Below are 24,421 nucleotides of genomic sequence, written 5' to 3'. Positions count from 1 at the left end.
TAGATCTATAAAAAACTGAATATTCAGGGATTTTAATCCAGTTCTTTTAATCCATTTATAAAAAATATATATCTAAATATTATATCTAAAATGGTCTGGCCCACGTGAAATCGAGTTGACGTTAATTCGGCCCGCGAACCAACCCGAGTCTGACACCCTTGGTGTAGTTTAGATGTTCTCCCTGGGCTAGCGTGGGTTTTCTCCGGGTACTCCGGTTTCCTCCCACATCCCAAAAACATGCACGGTAGGCTGGTTGAATACTCCAAATCGCCCATCAGTACGAATAATCGTCCTGTCTCCATGTAGCGCTGCAATTGGCTGACCACCAATTCATAGTGTCCCCTGCCTGATACCCTTAGTTAGCTGGGATAGGCTCCAGCACCCCCTGTAAACTTTGTGAGGATAAGCAGTTCAGAAAATGAAAAAAAAAAAAAGAATTTTCTAAAATATTTAGTTTTTTAATGACCAAAGTCATATTTTTGAGTGTTTAAAAATAAAATTAGTCAAGGATTAAACGTTTTAAGCATGTTCACTGTGCCTGAAAGGGTTAATTTGCAGAGGATGACAAGTATAAGTCCTTCCAAGGGCAAAACTCTCAATTTTTAAACTTGCTAGGACATGCCAGTATTTCTATTTAACTTCAAATTGGCATATGAATATATTTAATAACAATGAGGTCAACTTTAACGACTTGTTTCCAGTAATAAGGAGCGTAGGAATTGTAGAAATGAGTGAGTTAATTAATTAGCTAGCAGTAAATCCAGGTTGTGATGCTCACCGTCAGAGCATTTCAGACACGCGGCCGTTATATTTGTGCGCAACGTTACACCTACTAAAATCGGCTATACTATGTACGTGCCTGCTCTTCCACAGCCAATTTGAAACGAGACTCACGGACGCCAAAGCAGCGGCTGTAAATAGAAGGAAACTATCCAAAAAAAGCTTACCTTTAAGACAGGCAGTCGTGACTCGTGACAGCACCGCCCCAAACTTTTTGGGTCTTTTCCGATTGGAAACACGCTTCTCGTGGGTCAAATGTCCAACAGCCGTTCGCTCCGGGGTCGGTAAATCGGCTTCTTTTCGAGGTTCCAAGTGGTTTGGAAATAAAGAAAGAAGTGCAAAATGAATGTGGAGTAAGGAGAGGCGATAGAGTTGGTGTCCGCCACTCGGTGTGAGCTCCCGGCTTGTGTCTCGGCAGCCGGCCCACAGCGGGCGCCACCAGGTGCTCATTTGCATAACTGCACCGGCTGTGGCCAATGTGAGGGGAGAGCAAGGTGCCTCATTGGATATTCAGGAGAGAGACTCGGCCAATCGGAGGACGGGGTAGGCGGGGTTATGTCGCTGACAATTTTGGAGTGAAACTAAAGCGTGTGCGAAAAGCCTATTAAAATAGTGCGCAGATCTGATTGCAAACCTTGTTAACCCTTTGCTCCTTACAAAAAGGTTGTTTTTTTATTATGAGTCTGTTAAGAGATTTGATGGATTGCTATTTTCATTATAATTATTTGATAGCATGCAAAAATATTGTCCAGATTTATTATTTTGAAGTACATAACTGCTGTGGCGGTCCGTGCATTTTCTCGTAGCGCCTTCAACGAATCAATGCAACCCTCAAAAACTATTTTATGGCTATAAAACCTCGACCGCAGCTAGAGCTGTGACACATAAAAAAAGAATCAATAAATCAATGCACAAAAATGGGGTAAAACCCACTTCCTTGCAGCATTTCATGATTAAATACAAATACTGGAGCTTTTCAGACATTAAAACCAGGCCGGGGGGGGGGGGGGGCGATTTTTCCCGGGAAAAGACAGCGATGAACGTCAATGGCGTACCGGCAAACATTGCCCGAAAATTGGGTAAAATCTAGCCGAAACCAGCATTTATTGATTAAATACAAATACTGGAGCTTTTTAGACATCAGAACCAGGCCCGGAGTATTATTTCCCCGGGAAAACGACAGCGATGAAGGTCGATACGTCCATATACGTTCATACGCGAAATGGCAAAAAAAATGCACTAAAATGGGGAAAAAAATCCACTTCCTAGCAGCATTTATTGATTGCCATCATTTTTTAATCATTTTTTTCTGTGTTTTGAGGTCAAAATCATTTTGTAAAATCCAAAAATATATATAAAAAAAGCTAAAATAAACATTGTTTTAGATCTATAAAGAAATGGAATATTCAGGGCTTTTAATCCAGTTCTTTTAATCCATTTATTAAAAAAATATATCTAAATATTATATCTAAAATGGTCAGGCCTATATGAAATGGAGTTGACGTTAATGCGGCCCGCGAACCAACCCGAGTTTGACACCCTTGTCTTAGATATTCATGTTACAAATTCACATACAATAGTGGGACGTAGTCTACTAATCACTATGGTTTACTCCCCAGTCAATTTGTATATTTATTACCACTCTCATTTTCTATGATGCTCCCCAAGAAACTTTGAATTGTCTTTTTGTGTTAGAAGCCACCTGGTTTAGGCCATTTAATATAAAGCTACCCCTGGTGAAGGCCACTTTATTACAGAGCGTTGGCAGCGTAACAGCATAGCATTACAAACCTTAGGCTATAATGAGAGACGACTTTTGCAGTAAAGCCCAGCAAAGAGGCAAGCGAAAACTGGGTTGTTGATACAGAACCCCGAGGCAAAGGCACCAACTGGGAAGAAGGAAATTTGCCTTTCAAAAAAAAAGAACCGCCTGCTTGTGTGTTTATGACATTTAATGCCAAAAGCTTTATCTTCCTGCAATTTCCGTATGTGTTCCGACTTGCCCATTTGATGAAAACTTGAGCTCCCACGGACAATAAAGGTCATTAAAATGTTGAGCTCCACCTTGGATTAACACCGGGACACTGATATACTGTTAAGTGTGCACTGGTGGGCAATAAATGTCATACCTTCACCCAATAAATGGACTATAGTGGTACCTCGACCTACGATCAGCTCTACCTACGACATGCTCGAGGTACGGTGAACATTTCGATCGAATAATTCGCCCTAGATACGATTAAAATTTCGAGATGCGACCAAGCCAGGTGGCCATGACATGAGAGGCTGTTTATCATTGTAGCACACTGTCTTTTTTGCCGCATCTCTTTCGTGTATAACAGATATCTACGAGCACTGAACGGTTTCTTTCGCCTACACATGGACCAGAAAAAGCACAACGCGCATGCGTGGGCAAAAAGAGGGCTTTCTGGGTCATGAAGTATACTCGTGCACACAACACCGATAGCCAATGGCACCCTTTCTCAGAAGAAAACTTCATTATCCACAATCAATACGTGGGTAGGCTGTTATTCCTTCCTTAGCCTGTTAGCTCCCGCGATCGCTCATTCAAGACTACTTCTCGTTGGCAAGTGGTCGTGTGTTATCCTATTGTGAGGACATTTGTGTGTATCATTTTCAGAATATTTTGAAGGGAATACAACAGCAAACAGCCCATCGATAGCGAACGTGAGGGTGGAGGCGTGGCAAACAGCTCACCCGGCCAGAACGAAGGTAAAAAAATAAATAAACAAAATTAGAATTCAGTTTTGTGTAAAGTTACATTAAACATATGTTTGAGTGTGTCTGTATATATTAATCCAAGTTACTTTAAATTTGTTTGTTCTGTTACGAGTGCGTTGTCGTGGAAAGTCCCCCCCGAAACCCCGCCCCCTCTGTGCGTCTCTCTCTCCCGTCGGCGAAATTCGCCCAATTTTAGTTATATTAAACACATTTTATTACTACCAAACCACTAGTTATGTGTTACTTTGTTAATAAATGGCGAATGAGAAGAAATAAAACATTTTTTTCCCAATCCAATATCCTGTTTTGGGGAAATCTGAATATGCGAGAAAATCCGGTACTTGCTGCGAATATGGAGGTGAAAATTGTGAATCAGGGGCGGTTTATACGCGAGAAATTGTAAAATTCAACGATTTTAAGGGCGCGGCTTATACGCCGGTGCGCCTAATATGCGGAAAAATACGGTATTTGGACTATTCCTAAGTATCATTTAAATTCAAGAGCTATTTCTTGCTTACAGTTCAGGTTTAAAGTGAAACCGCCTTAATATATTGAAATCATTTTTATTCATGAATAAGAAAAACAGCACTACCTTACTACATGGTGTGTATAAATCGATCAGAGCGATGAGGTGGTTTTACTTGGATTCTGGAAAGAAATAAAATCCAGGTTAACAAAATAAAGTACCATAGAAACCTTTGGATACCATACAAATATTCCCCCCTTGTGGATGACATCAGCACAATGTTTAGTCACTGCATTCCAATTTTGTTTTTCTACTTCATGTGATTTCACCAAATGGGAAAAAGTCCAGCACTTATGAGTAACACATGGTTGGCTAGCCGGAAAAAAATTAAAGTAAGTCTCAAAAGAGTTAGACAATTAGCTCTTGATTGGTTTTGGACTGAGAAGCGTTTATTGTGTCGTGTTCCAAAATGAAGACATTTTTGTTTTTGTTGGCATACGTAAGGAATCAATCTAAGAAGTCAAATATTTTCTTCAGATCCTTCAGCTTTCAGGACAACTGATCAGTGAGGAAAGATGATAATCACGAAAGATAATCTCCCAAAATTGACCCTTGGGTCACTTCCTTGACAAAAAATACTGTCTTGGCCTGTAAAAATCTCATAATTAGCTTTAACAATAGATGGGATTAATCACTCTAATAGCATCCATCCATTAGCTGGGGGGTCAAAACCTGATAACATGTTCAAACTAATTTAAAAAAACGGTGTGAATGATTTCACTGGCGTAAATTTTGGAATTTCCTTTGGCATTAACAGTAACGTAGCATAGCACAAAAAATACATAAAATATAACGCAATCATTTATTTTTCGCACCGCTCATGCTGGCAAATTTGCCTTGAAATCAGCAGAATAGATATAAACCTGATTCCATTACAATATAAATTCATTTTGGAATTACCGTATTTTCACGACTATAAGGCGCACTTAAAAGTCTTAAATTTTCTCCAAAATTGACAGGGCGCCTTATAATCCAGTGCGCTTTATATATGGACCAATACTAAAATTGTTATCACGATAAAATAAAATAAATCAGTCCATAGGGTACACCGTCCTCTACAGCTCTCACAACTACGGCAAGCAGCCCCCGACTCTACTATTTTCTCCATAGAAAAACTACTGCACAGTGACTCCTGGGATATGTAGTTCTTTTGTCAATACACCCAGTATGATGGCGAGCACACTAATTTGGTGCTCGCCGTCATTCCGGCTGGATTAACAAAAGAACTCCAGCCGCTAGCTAGCTACTATTTGCGAATGGATTGTGGCTTGGACATCGACATCAACACAGCTTTACGAAGCATGGAAGACAGCGTTAGAATAGTTACGCTAGCTACTAGCTAGCTACTATTTGCGAATGGATTGTGGCCACCTGGACGAACGTATAAAACTCAGCGTTTTTGATGACTCATTTGGACAATTGTTCAATTCGGACACAGAAAATAAGGACTTTGATGGATTTGTGGGTGATGATGACGTGAGTACGTTGTAAAATGGCTAAATAAAGTACAACCAAACTCAGTTTTGCTTCCATTGCCTTTTTAAAAACGTGTTTTTAGCGTGTGTCCGTATGTTTAAGCTGGTGTATGTTTTGCCATGCCTGGCTGCGTCTATAAAAACGGTGCGTCCTTTGTGTGTGTCAAATACAGAAATAGCACTCATTACTGACACTGCAGCTTAAAATGCAATGCGCCATGTAGTCGTGAAAATACGGTACGTTTAAATCAAATTACTGTCACCATTTTTTTTTTGCAAATCCTTGCCAAAACTTTTGATATTGGTCATCAAACTGAGCTACGCTAGCTAGTAGTGTTGTACCCAAGACCGGCAAAAGTGGTGGTAAAAGTTACAACACAAATTGCTTCTACTTAAAAATCACATAGAGGACCGCAAAAAACTGCCCATTGGACCCAAAACTGGCCCCCGGGCCACAGTTTTAAAACCACTGGTGAAGATGAACTCAGAATACTGATGAATGTGTTCCTATATTTCAAATTCACTCAAGTGGCCTCATTCTCTCTCTGCTTGTCATTAGAAGTTTTCTGCCTAATTTTTCATCATAAGCAAATGTTCAATTCCGGAGTGTCAACAATGTTTGGCCTTGATAACGTGACCTGTTTTAGTCAAAAACTTCTAACCCAGATAAAGGCTGGAATTGGCAAACAGACTCCACTAAAGCTCATGTTTTCACACTCCCTCCTGAGTTTTTGTGGCCCTTTGTCCAGCAGGCGTTTGCTTTGTTGGTTGCCAGGGTAACCACGGATCCCATGGTAGAAATGAAGAGCTTTTTTTTCACCATTATTCTCCACTTCTTTATCTCACTACGTCCCTCGCGTTCTGATATTTCTCAAGAAAGTGAGTTTCTAGGGCAGGGGTGTCAAACCCAGTTTGGTTGGCGGGCCACATTCATGGTGACCAGATCTCATGTGGGCATAAAATGTGGTCACATTTTAGATATAATATTTAGATTTTTTTTTTATATAAATGGATTAAAAGAACTGGATTAAAATCCCTGAATATTCATTTTTTATAGATCTAAAACAATGTTTATTTTAGCTTTTTATATATTTTTAGATTTTACAAAATGATTTTTGAACTAAAAACACGGAAAAAAATGGATTAAAAAATGACAATTATTGTTTTAAAAAGGGGAAAATCAGGAAATTTAATATACATCTATACTCTTCATTTTAATTTGATCCTAAAACAGAAAGTCGGCCCTCATGTTTTACTTTCCCGGGCCACAGAAAATGATGCGGCGGGCCAGATTTGGCCCCCGGGCCACCACTTTGACACCTGTGAACTACAGCCTTCATTAATCAGAACCGTTATATCGATTGGTTAAATGACTATTGAATTGCTGATTTGTTTTTAAAAAAAAATTGAAATTTCCATACCAGTCAACTTATGAGTTTTCTCCCTATTTTATAAGTTTTTTGATCATTTCAAATTGTGTACGCCGTATAAAAACTTTTGTACAGGATTTTTTTAAGTACATTTTTTTGTAAAACCGATCTGGTGTGTTCTAGGGGGAGGCTTGTTTATCTCAATTTCTCACTCAAAGCCTCCCTTTTTTTTCCTGAAGCGTTTTGAGTGAGCAGGTCTGATCCTGTGAGGAATTTAATGGGAGATTGTTGAAAAACGAGCTGACGCTGGATAAAGAAACTCTGCCTGTAATTGTGTGATTACTGGGAAGTAATACTATAGAAGTATTTAATTAACTCATTTGACGGCAATAGACGTGTAATCAATTTTGATTGGCGGGGAATGATCACTCCCAATCAAAGTGGACTACAGTCTGTTGTCGCCAATGGGAGCAAATTGTCTGTTGGCTTCCTTTCATTGCTTTCCCCCCTGGTTGCACTGCTTCCAGATGTGTGTTTTCATATTGAAGCATTTAACCAATCACATTTCAGCCATTATTTGTTGCCAGGGTCAGAAATCTGCCTCAAGGCCTTCACAATCAGTTCTGCAGGCTCTGCTGCATTAAACAAGCGTCGATAAGACTGTTGCTTTAACCCATCAGAATTGGATTTGGTGACACCAAGGCCTTCTCGCAGGCGTAGGGATACGTCATCGCTTTCACCAGCTATGATTGGCTAGTGATAGAGTGGACTAACCACAGCTAGCAAGCTGTATCTGTAGCGAGCTGCACAAGCAAATATATTGTTGTGTTGATTTAATAGCGGTTTTGTCAACCCGCAATGGCTGGAGGAGGAGAAGAAATGGATTGGTTTGCAGATTTACTGTCAAAGCCATTTTCAAGACGGACTTTTCAAGAAAAAAAAAGCTGGACATCATTAAGAAAGGTCGGACGACTCCAAAGCAAGCAAGCCTGTCACAACCGGGAACAAACATTTTCAGCACTAAATCGAATAAAAACGTTTGCCAGAAATACGACAGGACAGGCTCGACTTTCAGCATTAGCTTCGATGGCGATAGAAAAGCAGGAGGAAAGAAAGGAGGATGGATATTGTGTACAGTTAAAAATGATTTTTAGTGAGTAAAATATGGCTACATTCCTAAATAATATTTCAATTGTATGAGGTAATTATTGACGATTTTTTATGTGTCGCAGCTGTAGCTGCAGTAGAGGTTTTATAGCCATAACATAGTTTTTGAGGGTTGGATTGATTTCGTCAGCTGAAGGCGTCGCTAGGAAATTCACGGACCGCCACTGGATTCAAACAGTAGTGGAAAAAAACCAAATAAATTTGAACATAGCACTCATTGCAAAAGGTTTGCCAATCGGTGCTTTCGATGAATTGTAATCGTTTTGCAGTGAATCCATCCATCTAAAGCCCCTTGAAACGAAATGAAATCATAGCAAACTTTGTTATATCAGCAAATATTTTATCCTTCTCTGAGGAATTGCTATAGTATGGCATTGTCATAAAATCCATGATTTAGCAGGGAAACTGCAGAACAAAGTGGAAACAACTAAATTAAAAAAATGGAAGTGTTCAACTCCCGAGGCATGTCATTGGAAAACACACGGACGGCTCCCCTGCAGACAACCCACCCACCCTGCCGCCCCCCCCCCCGTCTCGCTCTGACAGCTGTGCAGGGCCACAAGATTCAGACAACACAGATCACTCCCAGAATGCCAAGCTTGCAGTATGTTGGGAACCATCGGAAAATGGCATGCCGAGCATACTGCCCACATTTAGTGCCGTCTTTCCACCGAGTTTTTCACGTATCGCCCAATGAACGCCGCCGGCCCTCCCAGTTCAAACGGGTTGGACGTCTATCATATTCCAGTGCTGACTTTATATAATTTACCTCATAAGAAAAGGGGTCATATCAAAAGTGGAAGACATTCAAAGGTGAGAAAACCATCGACATCACGTGTTTTTCGGATTTTCTATGAATAGAGTAAAGACATTTGTACTTACAAGTCAGTCACATGATCACTTCCAGACATTTGAGATACTATCCTGTCAAAGTCAAACAATTTACAGCTTACTTGAGCCTCTTATTAAGATCTAGGGCGGAAGTTTGTTTGTTATCGGCGGACAAATACTTGCGGAAAGGACTCAAATGAGAACGCATGATATTTTAGTGTCGGATTGGACGTCTAGCAAAGTCGTTCATTGAAACAAGATAAATTATTTGAATTCACTGTCATGTGTCTGGCTTAAAACCCCTTTTTTTTGCATAGCTTGCTAGCTGTGGCTAGTCCACTCTATCACTAGCCAATCATAGTTGGTGAAAGCCATGACGTATCCCTACGCCTGCGAGAAGGCCCTGGTGTCACCAAATCGAATTGTGATTGGTTAAAGCAACAGTATTATCGACGCTTGTTTAATGCAGCAGAGCCCGCAGAACTGATTGTGAAGGCCTCGAGGCAGATTTCTGACCCTGGCAACAAATAATGGCTGAAATGTGATTGGTTAAATGCTTCAATATGAAAACACACATCTGGAAACAGTGCAACCAGGGGGAAAAGCAATATAAGGAAGCTAACAGACAATTTGGAATTATTTCATAAGTATTGATGGACAAAATATAATTAACATCAGTCTGTGATTCAGATATTTCTTAGGCCAGCAGAGAAGGCCTTGAAGGCCCTGACGGCCCGCCACTGCAATCTACACTGAACTTACCATTTCATTTGGTGGAAATGAACAGATTTATAAATATTGATCCATTTACACAAAGATTTAAAAAGTAAAAGCACAGATGTCAAAATCATGGCATGCACCTCGCCTTGTCTATCCCACAAAATAAATTATGTCAACATCATGTTTCTTGCTAAAAAAACATACAGTTTTCCCGTTTATTTTTAAAATATTTTTAAAAACTTTAGCCGTTCCACCAGTGGTGGTGGTTTGTCGGCTTAGGGCTACTCTACAATGTGACCACCCACCTGGGATCGAACCCTAGACCCAGAACTGAGGCCGACATGTCAACCACGAGTCCACCGGCCCGCAGTCTATTATGATCGTGCAGCACGGACACCTTCCTTATTTTTAGAACCCCCTGGATGACGTGATTATCATATCTGCGATAAGCAAATTTGTCAAATGTTGATTAAAAACTGAATTTACAACACGCCAATGAATAAAATGCTGGTTTGGCCCTCCCATAAAAATCCAAAGTTCACTTTTTAGAACGTCATCATATTTATTTAAATACCATACAAAATAATGGCTCAACTGTGGCCACAAGATAGCTATAACGCGCGCGCAAAATTCTAATTAGCAGCCATAAATCACGGCCGCCATTTCGAGGTTTTGGCCTTCTAATCTCGGCTCTGGCTTCCCCGCATCCGGAAACATACATGTTGGGTTAATTGAAGACTTTAAAAACCCAGCGTGGATGTCAACAGAAAATGGATGGGCCATAGAACAATTCCTTGCAATTTCAGCGGGTTCAAAAAGTGACGCAATGATCCGTTGGCGTTCATTACCGTGGCAACCGCAATCTAAGGGGCCTCCCGCCTCTACTCCTGGATCTCCATCCTTCTACAGTGGTACCTCGACATACGAGCACCCCGACATACGAGCACCCCGACATACGAGTATTTCGAGATACGAGTAAAATTTCGAGCAAATAATTATCTCTAGATACGAGACACATTTCTAGATGTGAGAAAGCCAGGTGGCCGAGACATGAGAGGCTGTTTATCATTGTAGCGCACTGTCTTTTTTGCCGCATCTCTTTCGTGTATAAAAGATATCTACGAGCACTGGGCGGAGCGTTGCATTTTTTTCAGTGTTTTTTTTCCTGTCACTCAGCGCGAATGGCGTAGCGATCACTATTACGAGTATATATTACTTCTCGTTGGCAAGTGGTCGTGCGTTATCCTATTGTGAGGACATTTGTGTGCATCATTTTCGGAATATTTTGAAGGGAATACAACAGCAAACAGCCCATCGATAGTGAAAATCAGGGTGGAGGCGGGGCAAATACAGCCAACCTGGCCGGTATCAAACCTAAGTACAAAATTAGAATTAAGGTTAGTGTATTATTTATTACTTTGTCAATAGATGGCGAATTAGAAGAAATGAAACATTTTTTTCCAATCCAATATCCTGTTTTGGGTGTTTTTTCAGGGGGTTGGAACGAATGAATTTGTTTTTAGTTCATTTCAATGGTAAACGTTCGCTCTTGTGACGAGAATATCGACATACGAGCTCAGTCCCGGAACCAATTAAGCTCGTATCTCGAGGTACCACTGTATGCTATTTTTTTGAGATTTCTAGCCCAACGTAAATGTCAATTCCAAAAATCTTCAGTTCATATTTCTGACTTTTCCATACCTGTCAACCTATGCCGATAACTGCCCTTATAAATGATTATGATTTCCCCTTACAAACCCCCCAAAAAACCTTACAAACACCGTACGACGAGTCGTACGGTGTTTGTAAGGTTTTTTGGGGGGTTTGTAAGGGGAAATCATAATCATTTATAAGGGCAGTTATCGGCAGAGGTTAACAGGTATGCTTTTTTCTCGGATCCCCGCAACTGCTGACTCAGGTCAGACGACTCAAAGCCATTTCATTAGCGCTTCCTCGATTCAGGCCCGACAAATAAAGTTATCCAATCCAATCCAAATGACGACAAGCGGTGAAAAGTTGCCGCCTTGTCGCACTTGAGCGTTTCATTGGTAACATATTAAACGGAATCAAGGCTCACCTTCTTCACGCGCTTGACAAAAATCTCACCTGCATGAATGAGTGAGAGCGCAGTACACTGGCAGACTAATTAGATTTTCTGCTTCAAACTGGCAGTAGCGCTTCTTTTCAGCCCTCAGCCACGCATCGAGGCCATGAGAAAAGCCACCCAAAGTTCCCTGTCCAAAGCACACAAATTTGACAGCATGTTAAAGCCTCCAACGCTGGCCGCTAACATTCTCCACACGCGTGTTGTCGCGCACGACCGCTCTGGATGTCATTAACTGCGTGCGATCTCCGTCTGGAGCGCCGAGGTCCCGAGTTCAATCCCAAATCATTTCCAGATGTTGGGAGATGATCTCGTCAGCCACCGATGAAAAGCATACGATCTGGCGAGCCCATGCGATGATGTGCATAAGAAGAAAAAAAAGGGAGTTTCCAGCTTCTTCACGACTGTAAAAAGTGTTTTTGTCGGTGATTATGATCGTGCCGTCTCGTGCACGAACGCGCTAACCGTAGGGAGCAATTAGCATAATGATGTAAGTGACAAAATGAGTGGATTGGCGCCAAGGTGGGGAATTCATTGGCTGCCTTGGCGATGATAGACGTCCTATCCACTCGGGTTGGTTTGCGGGCCGCTTTAACGTCAACTTGATTTCACGTGGGCCGGACCATTTTAGATAGAATATTTAGATTTTTTTTTAAATAAATGGATTAAAAGAACTGGATTAAAAGCCCTGAATATTCAGTTTTTTATAGATCTAAAACAATGCTTTTTTATATATATTTGTAGATTTTACAAAATGATTTTTGAACTAAAAACACAGAAAAAATGGATTAAAAAATGACAATTATTGATTGAAAAGGGGGAAAATCAGGAAATTTAATACGTAAACATCTATACTGGCCCCGGGCCACTACTTTGACACGTGTCCTATCCAATGAGTTCATATCCGACAGCCTTATCCCTAACAGTAAAGGCCAGAATTTGGGGAAATTATTGGAAAAATGGGAGCCCGGCAGGGTGAGTGGTTAGCGCACGTGTCAAAGTGGCGGCCTGGGGGCCAAATCTGGCCCGCCGCATCATTTTGTGTGGCCCGGGAAAGTAAATCATGAGTGCCGACTTTCTGTTTTAGGATCAAATTAAAATAAAGAGTACAGATGTATTTTACATTTCCTGATTTTCCCTCTTTTAAATCAATAATTGTATTTTTTAAATCCATTTTTTCTGTGTTGTTAGTTCAAAAATCATTTTGTAAAATCTAAAAATATATATTAAAAAAGCTCAAATAAACATTGTTTTAGATCTATAAAAAAACGGAATATTCAGGGATTTAAATCCAGTTCTTTTAATCCATTTATTAAAAAAATCTAAATATTATATCTACAATGGTCCGGCCCACATGAAATCAAGCTGACGTTAACGTGGCCTGCGAACCAACCCAAGTCTGACACCCTTGTCCTAGACTAAACTAAAAACATGCCAAATTAAGACACGTTCATAGTGATATTAAATTCCCATAAGTATTACTGAGAACTATGTATAACTCAATTGTGTTGCTGGGCAAGTGAGGCTATTAGACTTAACGTGGCTTTCCTATGCTGGTTGGATTTTGTCACCGACTTCAATTGGGTAGCTGTTGTGCCTCTTATCTTTGCACGTTAGTCATTTATCATGCTCAGCGCTTTTTCCGTGACACGCATTTCATGAGGTACCCTCTGCACGCCACATAACATCACCATGGCACTCTAAATTTTCAAATGACAACAAGCAAGACTTGCGAGGTCACAAATAGCAATACCCGAACATTTCGTCGCCGGACATTTCGTCGAAGGACAGCAAGGATGCAACAAACCCCAAAATGTCTTGAAGGACAATTTTTTTCTTTATTGCAGAGAACACTCCAGGGAAGAGATTTTGGAACAAAAGAAGGAATGTGGCCGACATCATAAACACTCGTCTAGCCTTTACACTTCATAACCTTCCTTTTTATCACGCTCGGAGCAGAGAAACAATGCTCAAGATGGCGCGAAAGCTTTGACCAGATAACGGCAAAGTCGCAATGAATGACGTGGTGATGCTTCTTATCGTGACGGAGACGCGTGAAAGTCGAAAATTCCAAATCCACTTTGCCTCCCTCTGTGCAGTTAAAAGAACATGTGGACGCTCGAGGTAGAATAACATAGTTTTATTTGCTCTGGCGCGTGTGGAAGTGGATGATGATGTTTCCTGCCTCACACTGCGATGAAAGAACATCTCTCCCCCCCAAAAAAGCAAAAAAGTCCAAGAGCCTTGTTGGAGTGAACGTGGCGTACTCCCATTTAAACGCGATCGTGTAGCAGCCAAGTAGTTAAAACACTACAGGTTTTCAATTCCCATTGAGAAAGATGAGAATCCAAAGCCACACCAAAGAACACAGCACTCAGAAATGTGATACATCTCCGCAATCATCCGAGAATCGAACCTCTGACTGGCAATACTAGTTTCTGCTGCCCTGAGTATGAAATGGCGCTAGTGCCTGCCCCGTGATTGACAGCTAACAGGCGGAGCTAGGAGGTCACACAGTCTTGATTAGAAGAATTGGAGGGATGGGCATTTTCTGGAATTATTGTTACTTGAAGTTTTCATGCTATTGACGAGTGGAGTCATGCAATGGGTCAGGGTGTAATTTTACGAACAGGGTACACGCACAAACCACGGAACTAACTTGTAATAGTTGTTCTATGAAATGATAGCGTTTCTTTTGGCGGTGCTGCTTCCTGGGAGTGTTTTTTTTCCATCCGATCCGGAGGAAATTTGAATCGGTTGCCAGCGTAACTTAAACTATATCAGCAAAGGGATTGTTTCTTTAACGAGCAAGATTTCAGGCATTTTTATGTCCCGATTGGTTGGTCGGAAACGTACCGGTGCATTTAAATAACATGTGTCAAAGTGGCGGCCCGGGGGCCCAATCTGGCCCGCCGCATCATTTTGTGTGGCCCGGGAAAGTCAATCATGAGTGCCGACTATCTGTTTTAGGATCAAATTAAAATGAAGAGTATAGATGTATATTACATTCCCTGATTTTCCCCCCTTTTTAAATCAATAATTGTAATTTTTTCATCCATTTTTTCTGTGTTTTTAGTTCAAAAATCATTTAGTAAAATCTAAAAATATCTTTAAAAAAAGCTAAAATATACATTGTTTTAGATCTATAAAAAACGGAATATTCAGGGATTTTAATCCAGTTCTTTTAATCAATTTATTTAAAAAAATCTAAATATTATATCTAAAATGGTCTGTTTGATTTTGGATTCAGAACCCCTCCAGATGAGCACAGTTACACCCTGTTATCATGTGTGTAAGTATTTGTTTAAGACTACCCATCCCTACGCCATTTTTTTCCCCCTCAATCTCAATATACAAAGAACAAAAAAAAAAGACGTGCATCCGCTGATTCACATCAAGAGGATAAAGCTTAGTGCATGACCGAGCAGAGGCACAGCATGGAGTAGAAAAATATCTTCTATAATATGGGCGCGAGTGTGCAAATACATACCTGTCAACCTCTGCCGATAACTGCCCTTATAAATGATTATGATTCCCCTTACAACCCCCCAAAAAAACCTTACAAACACCGTACTCGTACGGTGTTTGTAAGGTTTTTTGGGGGGTTTGTAAGGGGAATCATAATCATTTATAAGGGCAGTTATCGGCAGAGGTTGACAGGTATGCAAATATTAGGAATGATGCGCTTTTCTCTGTCAAATACAGTCAAGGTACATTAGGCAACATGAATTAAGGAAAGAATTGCGGTGAAAAGTCCACAAGTGACTTTGTGCAGTACCTTCTGCCATCTAGTGGCTTTGTTGAAATACAGGGACTCGTTAGCGGGCATGCTAGCTAGCTAGCTACCTACCTACCTACCTTCCCCAATGGCGGCTCTATAATATAGTATATAAATATAGATATCGGAAAGGGTGACGACAGTAGGAATACATCTTGAGGAGAAGAAGATTTGGTAATAAAAGAGTTGGAGAAAGAAATACTAGAATAAATTTATCCCTTCACTCACATTCATTCTCCCGGAGAACATTAAACATGTTGACACCGGAGGCCGGCGTCGTCCGGCCGCTCCGTCCGAAGCCGTCGTCTTCGTCGCCGTCGTCGTCGTCGTCTGCGTCGCGGTCTCGCTCCTCCTCGGGCTCGCTGCTGGACTCGCCGTCTTCTTCGTCGTCTCGCTTTCCGGCGCCGTCGTCCTCCGAGGTCCGTCCTTGGAGGGCGAGAATTTCTGGGATGTCTGTGTGACTTTCCCAATGCTCTGCGTGTGGAATGCAGGGAGTGAATTAGATACAATGTCAAATTATTGGAAGAAAAAGAAGTTGTAATGGTGTCTATGGCAAATTTTCTCGGACGGCGAACCTCTCAAGCAGCTGTAGCCGCGGGGTCTGAGGCAGAGGCACAGGCGGCCGTCGGTGGCTAACCTCAAGAGGCTGTTTGCCGCCCGATAGACGTCGTTACGGGCCGCTTTGGCCGTTTTGTAACCTCTCCTCTCGGCCCAGGCTGGAAATCGAAAGCCGTGTCAATAAAGTCTAGCCTCATAAACAAAGTCATCGGAAGTTGAATCATACTTTTGAGAAAATGTGCAGTTAACGGTATTTAGCGCGATCTAGAAAATGGAGCATAACTGGGGTTCTCACCAAGTAAAAAATATGCGGTCAACTGTCGTCATCGCCATGTTGTTTGTTTATGCACTATAGAAGCTGCTATAAAAAAATTACACAAACTAACCATAAAATTAATCAAATGGTGTGGAAGTTTTTTTAAGTAACCTTAAGTTTTTAAAGTACAGAATGCCTGTTATCAAAAACAATAATCAGCTCATCTTACTTTTTCAGAGGGTTGGAACAAATTAATTTGTTTTTAGTTCATTTCAATGTGAAACGTTCGTTGGAGTTACGAGAATATCGACATACGAGCTCAGTCCCGGAACGAATTAAGCTCGTATCTCGAGGTACCACTGTAATGAAATATAAAAGAAACGAGCATGACAGCATTTTACAAAAGTGATCCAAAATCAAAAGTGACTTACCCAGAATTTACCAGCAATTACATTTTTTAATTTCACACTATTTTCCCAAGGATACGGCTACTGTAAATATGATTGTGCGTAACAAGGTTAGTACGTCCACTAAAAGACAAGTTCTAGATTCTGACATCAACGTTAGAATCAGCATGCCGATTGTAGTTCAAATCAGTATAAAAATCAGCAAAGAAATGAGCTCCTAGTTAGCTCATTGCGATCTAAAAATGAGTCACATACCCTCGCAAACATCCCAGGCGGTCCAAGGGAGCTCTTTTGAAACCTGGTCTCCCGGCTGGGTGTGGAGTTCTTCTAAATCAGGATGTTTGAGCTTCAACACCGAGAGGAAGGGGGTCCTCTCGCATAGATAACCCACGGAGCTGTAAGGTTCCTGCAGCTGCGACACCGGGTAAATACCAGCAAGAATCTACCAAAACAAAATACATGGTACGGCGTTAAAGATAAGAAAGCGGGGAGGGAGGCCGACACGATACAAGGCCTACCTGGAGCTGTTTGTCCACACGGGAGGGGAAGACGAGACCCGGGCAGTCGCAGAGTTTGACCGTGGGGGTGAGGTAGTACGTCTGGAAATATTTAGTGTGCCCCGGCGTCCGGGAGACGCTCACCACCTTCCTGCCGACCAGGCTATTGATAACGGATGACTTGCCCACGTTTGGGAAGCCTGCCAACAAAAGCAGCAGACGCATGGCATCGTTTATATAAAAAAATAAACCAGAAACAACAATCCAACCTGTTAAATAGGATTTCAAATGCATCTTTTAACACGACCCTAGAAATAAACCACTGCTACTTGACTTACACTAAACTACGGTCATTTTCGGATTATAAAACGCTTCTGTTTTGCACCTTTGTGGGATTTCGAAAAGTATCGATTATGAAATGTGTCCGCATACAATGTTTGCATGTAAATATTTATACTATTACTTTAAATGTATTAACCAGAAATTTGTTGTTAGAGAGGCATTTGTTTGTGTAGTTATTGTAATGAGATATATTTGCATTTTCGTTGGTAACATTGTATGCCATAGATAGCACTAAATATTCAATGCATTTGTAGTGGGAGGGTTGGCAGCTAACGAAAATTTGCTCCTACATTGGATGTCTATAAGTGATAAACTAATTGGTGGTTGGGTGTATCTTAGCCAGAGGAAGATTTTTTTTCTTCCAACTAATTAACGGTGGTAGACGTACATTCTATTTGAAATAGGAGGGCTTGCAGTAGATAAAGAAAAGTTTCTTTTTATTTATGTAGTAATTCGTTTAGCTTTGATAGAGATTAAAAGTTCAGTATATTATATAATACCGTATTTTCACGAATATAAGGCGCACTTAAGTCTTAAATTTTCTCCAAAATAGACAGGGCACCTTATAATCCAGTGCGCTTTATATATGGACCAATACTAAAATTGTTATCAGGATAAAATAAAATAAATCAGTCGATAGGGTACACCATCCTCTACAGCGCTCACAACTACGGCAAGCAGCCCCCGACTCTACTATTTTCCGCGTAGAAAAACTACTGCGCAGTGACTGCTGGGATATATAGTTCTTTTGTCAATACACCCAGTATGACGGCGAGCACACTAATTTGGTGCTTGCCGTCATTCCGACTGGATTTACAAAAGAAATCCTGCCGCTGGATGTTGGCGTCAACGGAGCATTCAAAGCTAGACTGCGAACTATTTATATATATATTATATGGATAAATATCGAACCGCAACAGCTCTGGCAACTACGGCAAGCAGCCCCAGACTCTATTTCCGGTGCGCCAGTGACTGCTGAGATATATAAAACAGCGTTGAATTTCGGTTGATCGAGCAAATTAATTCTATGTTCGTCGTCATTCCCAGTGGAAGTTTCAACTGTGGTCCGATCTTTCAGGAAGGCAGAAATTACTGACTCGATTAATGACGACCTTGGTGAGATGCCCACCTGTTCAACATAAGTTATTGTCCTATTGCTGTGTCACGAAAATACTAATACTTTAGCCTCGGAGAAAATAAAAAAAACTGTTGTTTATTCATGTTGAGAGTGAATGGAGTTGTCAGAAAGCTGATTTGTAATCTATTAATAAAGTTTGGCTGAACGATCTGACTGTTTTGTTGACATTCCCTTTAGCGCAGCACCATCTAGTGGGTGCGCCTTAATATGCGATGCGTCTTGTGTGTGTGTCAAATACAGAAATAGCACTCGTTACTGACACTGCGGCTTAAAATGTGATGTGCCATGTAGTTGTGAAAATACGGTAGTTAAAATATGTTATATTATGTTAAATATGTTACACAAAGGGAAAAAACTTGTTTGTTTTTCACTTTGGTGCCCTATTGTGGAATTGTAAAGCCTTTTTAAGATGCATGATGAGATGCTGAGAAAAATGTTAAGACCCTGCAAACCTGGACGTCAAACAATGTACTGACCAATGCAACCTAGAGTGAGAACGCCATCCTTGTAGAGCTCTTGAGTTGGGTTACTCATCTCCATGGCGCTATCGCTCTGATGCTCCACCAGCACCGACTCGGCGTCATCATCAGGCGCCTCTTCGTCCCGCTGCTCGGCGACGGCGTTGGCCTGAATTTTTTGCTCCCAGCTGGACAGATCGACTGCGTGTCGACAAGGAACACTTTTTAGAAAGGGTAAACGTCGATAAACGAATAATGGCATACCTCGTCCGACTGTGATCTCCTGACAGGCCTTGAGGATCTCCGTGGGCCCTCCGGCTTGATTCCAGTCCGCCTTCCGTCTCATGCGCCTTTTCTGCAGCACTGAACCCGAAAAAAAATGAATCTATCAGAAAACACCCCCAAAATTATTTTTTCTTTCACGTGGCACTCACCCGTGCTGTAGGCCTGACCGCGGTGGGAGGTGAAATTGACGATGTGAACCTGCGGGAACTGCGAGGTCATGTAGTGTTTCCAGGAGATCACCAGGGGGGGTGGACACAAGTCCACTTTGTTCAGTACCAACACCATGTGCTTCTTGAGCTCCACCGTGATGTATCGGTAAATCTCAGGGGGAAACTGCAACACCTGGGAAAGACGCACGTACCGACCGGGTTGTCATTAATGGTCATTAATCACGTACATTTCAGTACAGGTGCGTGAAGAATTTGGCTAAAAACAATAAATAAAAAGGCAATTCAGGATTTTACTTATTGTTGGCTATACACAATGAAACGGGTGCAACTTATAGTCCAGACAATACGGCAGATAGGCTTTTTTTTTCTCCAAAATGCAACTTAGACTCCGCATATTACATTTCCTTGAGTTGTCTATATCAAAATAATCATTTGCAGAGAGGCCTCAACAGTTATTATATCAGACTATTAATGTCAACTGAGCAAAGTACCGTATTTTCACGACTATAAGGCGCACTTAAGTTCTTAAATGTTCTCCAAAATAGACAGGGCGCCTTATAATCCAGTGCGCTTTATATATGGATCAATACTAAAATTGTTATCACGATAAAATAAAATAAATCAGTGGATAGGGTACACCATCCACTACAGCTCTCACAACTACGGCAAGCAGCCCCCGACTCTACTATTTTCCCCATAGAAAAAGTAATGCGCAGTGACTGCTGGGATATATAGGTCTTTTATCAATACACCCAGTATGACGGCGAGCACTGTAATTTGGTGCTCGCCGTCATTCCGGGTGGATTTACAAAAGAACTCCTGCCGCTAGATGTTCGCGTGGACATCGACATCAACACAGCTTTACGAGGGGTGGCAGGCAGCGCCGGGCTAGTTACGCTAGCTACTAGTTAGCTACTATTTGCGAATGGATTGTGGCCTGGACATCGACATCAACACAGCTTTACGAAGGGTGGCAGGCAGCGCCAGGCTAGTTACGCTAGCTATTATTTGCGAATGGATTGTGGCCGCCTGGACAAACGTATAAAACTCAGCGTTTTCGATGACACATTTGGACAATTGTTCAATTCGGACACAGAAAATGAGGACTTTGATGGATTTGTGGGTGATGATGACGCGAGTACATTGTAAAATGGCTAAATAAAATACAACCAAACTCAGTTTTGCTTCCGTTGCCTTTTTAAAAACGTGTTTTTAGCCCGTGTCTGTATGTTTAAGATGGTGTATGTTTTGCCATGCCTGACTGCGTCTTTAAAACGGTGCGTCCTTTGTGTGTGTAAAATACAGAAATAGCACTCGTTACTGACACTGCGCCTTTAAATGTGATGCGCCATATAGTCGTGAAAATACGGTATTCAGGCAGTGTTTCACCTTTTTTGGTTTTAAATGATGTCACCACCTACCGGGTGCCTGATGTCCACAATGAGCAGGACTACGTCCGACATCTCTAATACTCGCCACAGCTGCCTCCATGTCTGACACAGAAAAGCAGAGAAAAAGGACAAGATTAAAATTGTTTTAATAAATTCAAATATGAAGAGTGTGAATGGAGAAATAATCCCTTCAATTTGAGATTCAATCAGTAAGATTTTTATGGGTATTAAAGATGTTTGTATGTGGAGGGGGTGTCATTTTAAAGGAACTATTTATGGAATTGGGTATTTTTTTAGCTGTTATAATGCCGTTGATATATTTTCGTATTTTTTAAATTCAAATCACCTTCTATAGGTTTAAATTACTGAGGGTCAAAGTGGATAAATGTAACAGGAGGTTACTAGCATAATAAAAGGCACCTTTCCTTATTACATTCCCCTCCCAAAATTGGTCAATTTACCTCCAAATTGTGCTCAAAATGGCTGAGGGAACCAGGTGGGTTTCTTGACTGCAGGTCATCTAGGTACTCTTTGTACGACTTCTCCTCTTTTCGCAGCAAGTCGGCTCTGCTCATTTTGTAATTCCACGGCGGCCGTCGTGGGAAGCCCAAGCCTGGAAAAATCAAATTTCACGGCGTCAAGCCCTCATCTTCTCATTGAACACACCCGCCGCGCCTATTTTGACACATGTCATGTGGAGAGAATTGAAAATTATAGCGAGACCTCTCTCGGGTGGATAGACGTCCTCAATGCCGATCTCTAATTGTTTATCCGAAACAGGCAGCAGGATCTTCTCTCTGGCCAACTTTTTCCGCTTCTCCACTTCCTCTTTGCTTTCCTTTTCAAAGTGTAGACGAAACCTTCAATAGAGAAAACAAAGCACGTTACTCCACTGCAAAATTTTGCATTACGGATGTTTCAGTGCTAATGACGGACGCCAATGAGATCCAATTCATTTTGATTGACAGAGGGTAAAGCCAATGAATTCTGCCAGGCCTACCAGTCAAAATAAATGAGATGTTAGCCATTGTTAGCTGTAAACATTTGTTCATATCTAACCTAACTTAAAAAAAAGATAACAGAGAGGAATTGCACTATTGGTAGATCGATCGCCTGAGAGTAAGATTTGATCCAGTTAGTTTCCTTCAACCCTGAACAATTTCCCGTAATAATCACACTTTTTTAAACATCCATACAGTGGTACCTCGACATACGATCTTAATCCGTTCCGGGACTGAGCTCGTATGTCGAGCTTTTTGTAACTCGAGCGGACGTTTCCCATTGAAATGAATTAAAAACAAATTAATTTGTTCCAACCCTCTGAAAAAACACCAAAAACAGGATATTGGATTGGAAAAAATGTTTTATTTCTTCTAATTCGCCATCTATTAACAAAGTAACACATAACTAGTGGTTTAATAGTAATAAAATGTGTTTAATAGAACTAAAATTAGACGCATTTCGCGGAGGGTAGAGACAGCGACATACACGGAGGCGGGGGGGATGTTCGGGGGCATTTTATCCACGGCAACAACGCACTCGAAAACGAACAAATAAATTTAAATTAACTTGGATTAATATATACAGACATACCCAAACATACGTTTAATGTAACTTTACACAAAACTGAATTCTAATTTTGTTTTACATTTTTATATCTTCTGGGCGGGTTAGCTGTTTGCCACGCCTCCACCCTCACGTTCGCTATCGATGGACTGTTTGCTGTTGTATTCCCTTCAAAATATTCCGAAAATGATGCACACAAATGTCCTCACAATAGGATAACGCACGACCACTTGCCAACGAGAAGTAGTCTTGAATGCGCGATCGCGGGAGCTAACAAGCTAAGGAAGGAATAACAGCCTACCGACGTATTGATAATAATCGGACATAGGCTTTGTCATCATCATTGACTCGACAAAAAGCCTAATTGTCATCATACCCAGAAACTGCGTATGACGAAATTGGTAGTGCTTCTCCATAAGGTGCGTTTTCCCGGCAAAAACCCCAAATACGTGATAATGTCGAACTCGTAATGAAGTTTTATTCTGAGAAAGGGTGCCATTGCCTATCGGTGTTGTATGCATGAGTATACTTCATTACCCAGAAAGCCCTCTTTTTGCCCGCGCATGCGCGTTGTGCGTTTCCTGGTCCATGCGTATTAGAAACTCGTCTGAATAAATCGTTCAGTGCTCGTAGATATCTGTTATACGCGAAAGAGATGCGGCAAAAAAAGACAGTGGTCGCCCTTTGTTGGTAATCAGACGCTGCCCTTCCTTCAAAATCAGTGTGTCCTGGAGACTTCAAATCATCTATGCCTTGAAATTCAATGTCTGGGTAACTACGAGGCTAAATTCACCTATTCGGGTCATGCCTGCCATCTCGGCCGATGGGCTGCTGATTTATCCTCCTGATGTCGGTGGTCTCACTGTCTGACGTGTCTGACTGCCGATCTCCCCCTCGTTCCACGCTGGCATTGCGGCTGCTCGGCCCTGAGCCCGTGTCACCTGGCAGTTTAATACAATTTAGTCATGTGATAAAATACTGTGGAGGTCTTGACTCTTGACAACCATGTTATAATTGAAGAAAAAAAATCAAACACATACCAGGAAACTGGTGTGTAATAGTACAATATGGTTGACAGTGATGCAAAGATAAAACACTTGATATTTAGTATATGCAACAGTTGTTATGGTAAATAAGTAAGGATAATTAGAGAACAATCCATTCCATTAGATTTTTACACATTGAAACTTCATAATTAGCCATCACATACAATGCAAAGGTGCTATTATAGCTGTCATATTTGAATAATGACTCTAATTTCACAGGTACGAATCTATGTAGTACCGTTAATACAATAAACAGTGTAAAGCACGTGTATTGGAATATAATAAGTATACCTTCTGGACACTAATGTCAAAACAAAACAAGTGAAAACTACTAATAGCCAATTCCGGGAGGAGTTTATTGTAGACCTTAGAACGAGGAAAACAAAGTAGCATTTATGTAACGAAAACTTTAATTAGCTAATAGCTAATGCTAAAGCGTAACGCTATATGCTAGTGTGTGCTTATGAATTACCTCTCTTTCTCTCCCGTTTGACTTGCAGCTGTTTCTTCTTCTGCTTGTTGCTGAATGGCTTTTTCCGGGGCATTTCAATGACTGGTCGCGGAGACAAGTTTTGTTTGATTGACGCCGTGTCGTTTATTGCTTTACTGATGTGAAGTTTCTCGACGATGTGCACTTTCCCGTGACGCCATGTTTGACTGCAGACTGCGGAGAAAGTCGGACGAAGGTATTGCGTTGTTGACAAGCCAATCAAAATTCATTGGAAAAATGTATGGTTTATCGTAATTTTAGATACTAAACATTTTTTGTAGAATAAATTGCTCAATTAACACCAACTATGTTACATTTTAACAC

At 41.1% G+C, this 24,421-nt stretch overlaps 2 protein-coding genes across 9 annotated transcripts in view; both read right to left on the bottom strand.

The window, feature by feature from the left end:
• The window catches only part of ddr1 (discoidin domain receptor tyrosine kinase 1), a 67,554-nt gene extending 66,249 nt beyond the window's left edge, over positions 1-1,305 (bottom strand). For 3 of the 5 annotated variants that reach the window (XM_077597822.1, XM_077597824.1, XM_077597825.1), the window contains exon 1: positions 948-1,302. The gene's annotated coding sequence lies outside the window, so the exon portion shown is untranslated. Of the gene's footprint in view, positions 1-947 lie in introns of all 5 variants that reach the window. The other 2 variants (XM_077597823.1, XM_077597826.1) reach the window with 2 other exon arrangements.
• A 2,768-nt stretch (positions 1,306-4,073) lies between these two features.
• On the bottom strand, positions 4,074-24,390 carry gnl1 (guanine nucleotide binding protein-like 1). 4 transcript variants are annotated; one of them, XM_077597959.1, is made up of 13 exons: positions 24,080-24,388; positions 23,355-23,502; positions 21,719-21,855; positions 21,457-21,608; positions 21,026-21,097; positions 19,584-19,776; positions 19,414-19,512; positions 19,168-19,350; positions 17,233-17,411; positions 16,970-17,156; positions 16,069-16,209; positions 15,722-15,967; positions 4,074-4,170 (listed from the first exon to the last, which is right to left on the bottom strand). In XM_077597959.1, coding segments are annotated over exons 1-13 (1,812 nt in total). In that variant the 5' UTR covers positions 24,153-24,388; the 3' UTR covers positions 4,074-4,168. The 4 variants fall into 4 exon arrangements, with proteins under 4 accessions (XP_077454085.1, XP_077454082.1, XP_077454083.1 ...); XM_077597956.1 differs by lacking the exon at positions 4,074-4,170 and adding an exon at positions 11,493-11,845 and having other exon boundaries at positions 24,080-24,390; XM_077597957.1 differs by lacking the exon at positions 4,074-4,170 and adding an exon at positions 11,875-12,055 and having other exon boundaries at positions 24,080-24,389.
• Positions 24,391-24,421: the final 31 nt, after the last annotated feature.

The sequence above is a fragment of the Stigmatopora argus genome, chromosome 4, assembly GCF_051989625.1.
Source record: "Stigmatopora argus isolate UIUO_Sarg chromosome 4, RoL_Sarg_1.0, whole genome shotgun sequence".
NCBI lineage: Eukaryota > Metazoa > Chordata > Actinopteri > Syngnathiformes > Syngnathidae > Stigmatopora > Stigmatopora argus.
The sequence above is the reverse complement of the archived record's forward strand: the minus strand, read 5'-3'. Positions and strand labels throughout refer to the sequence as shown.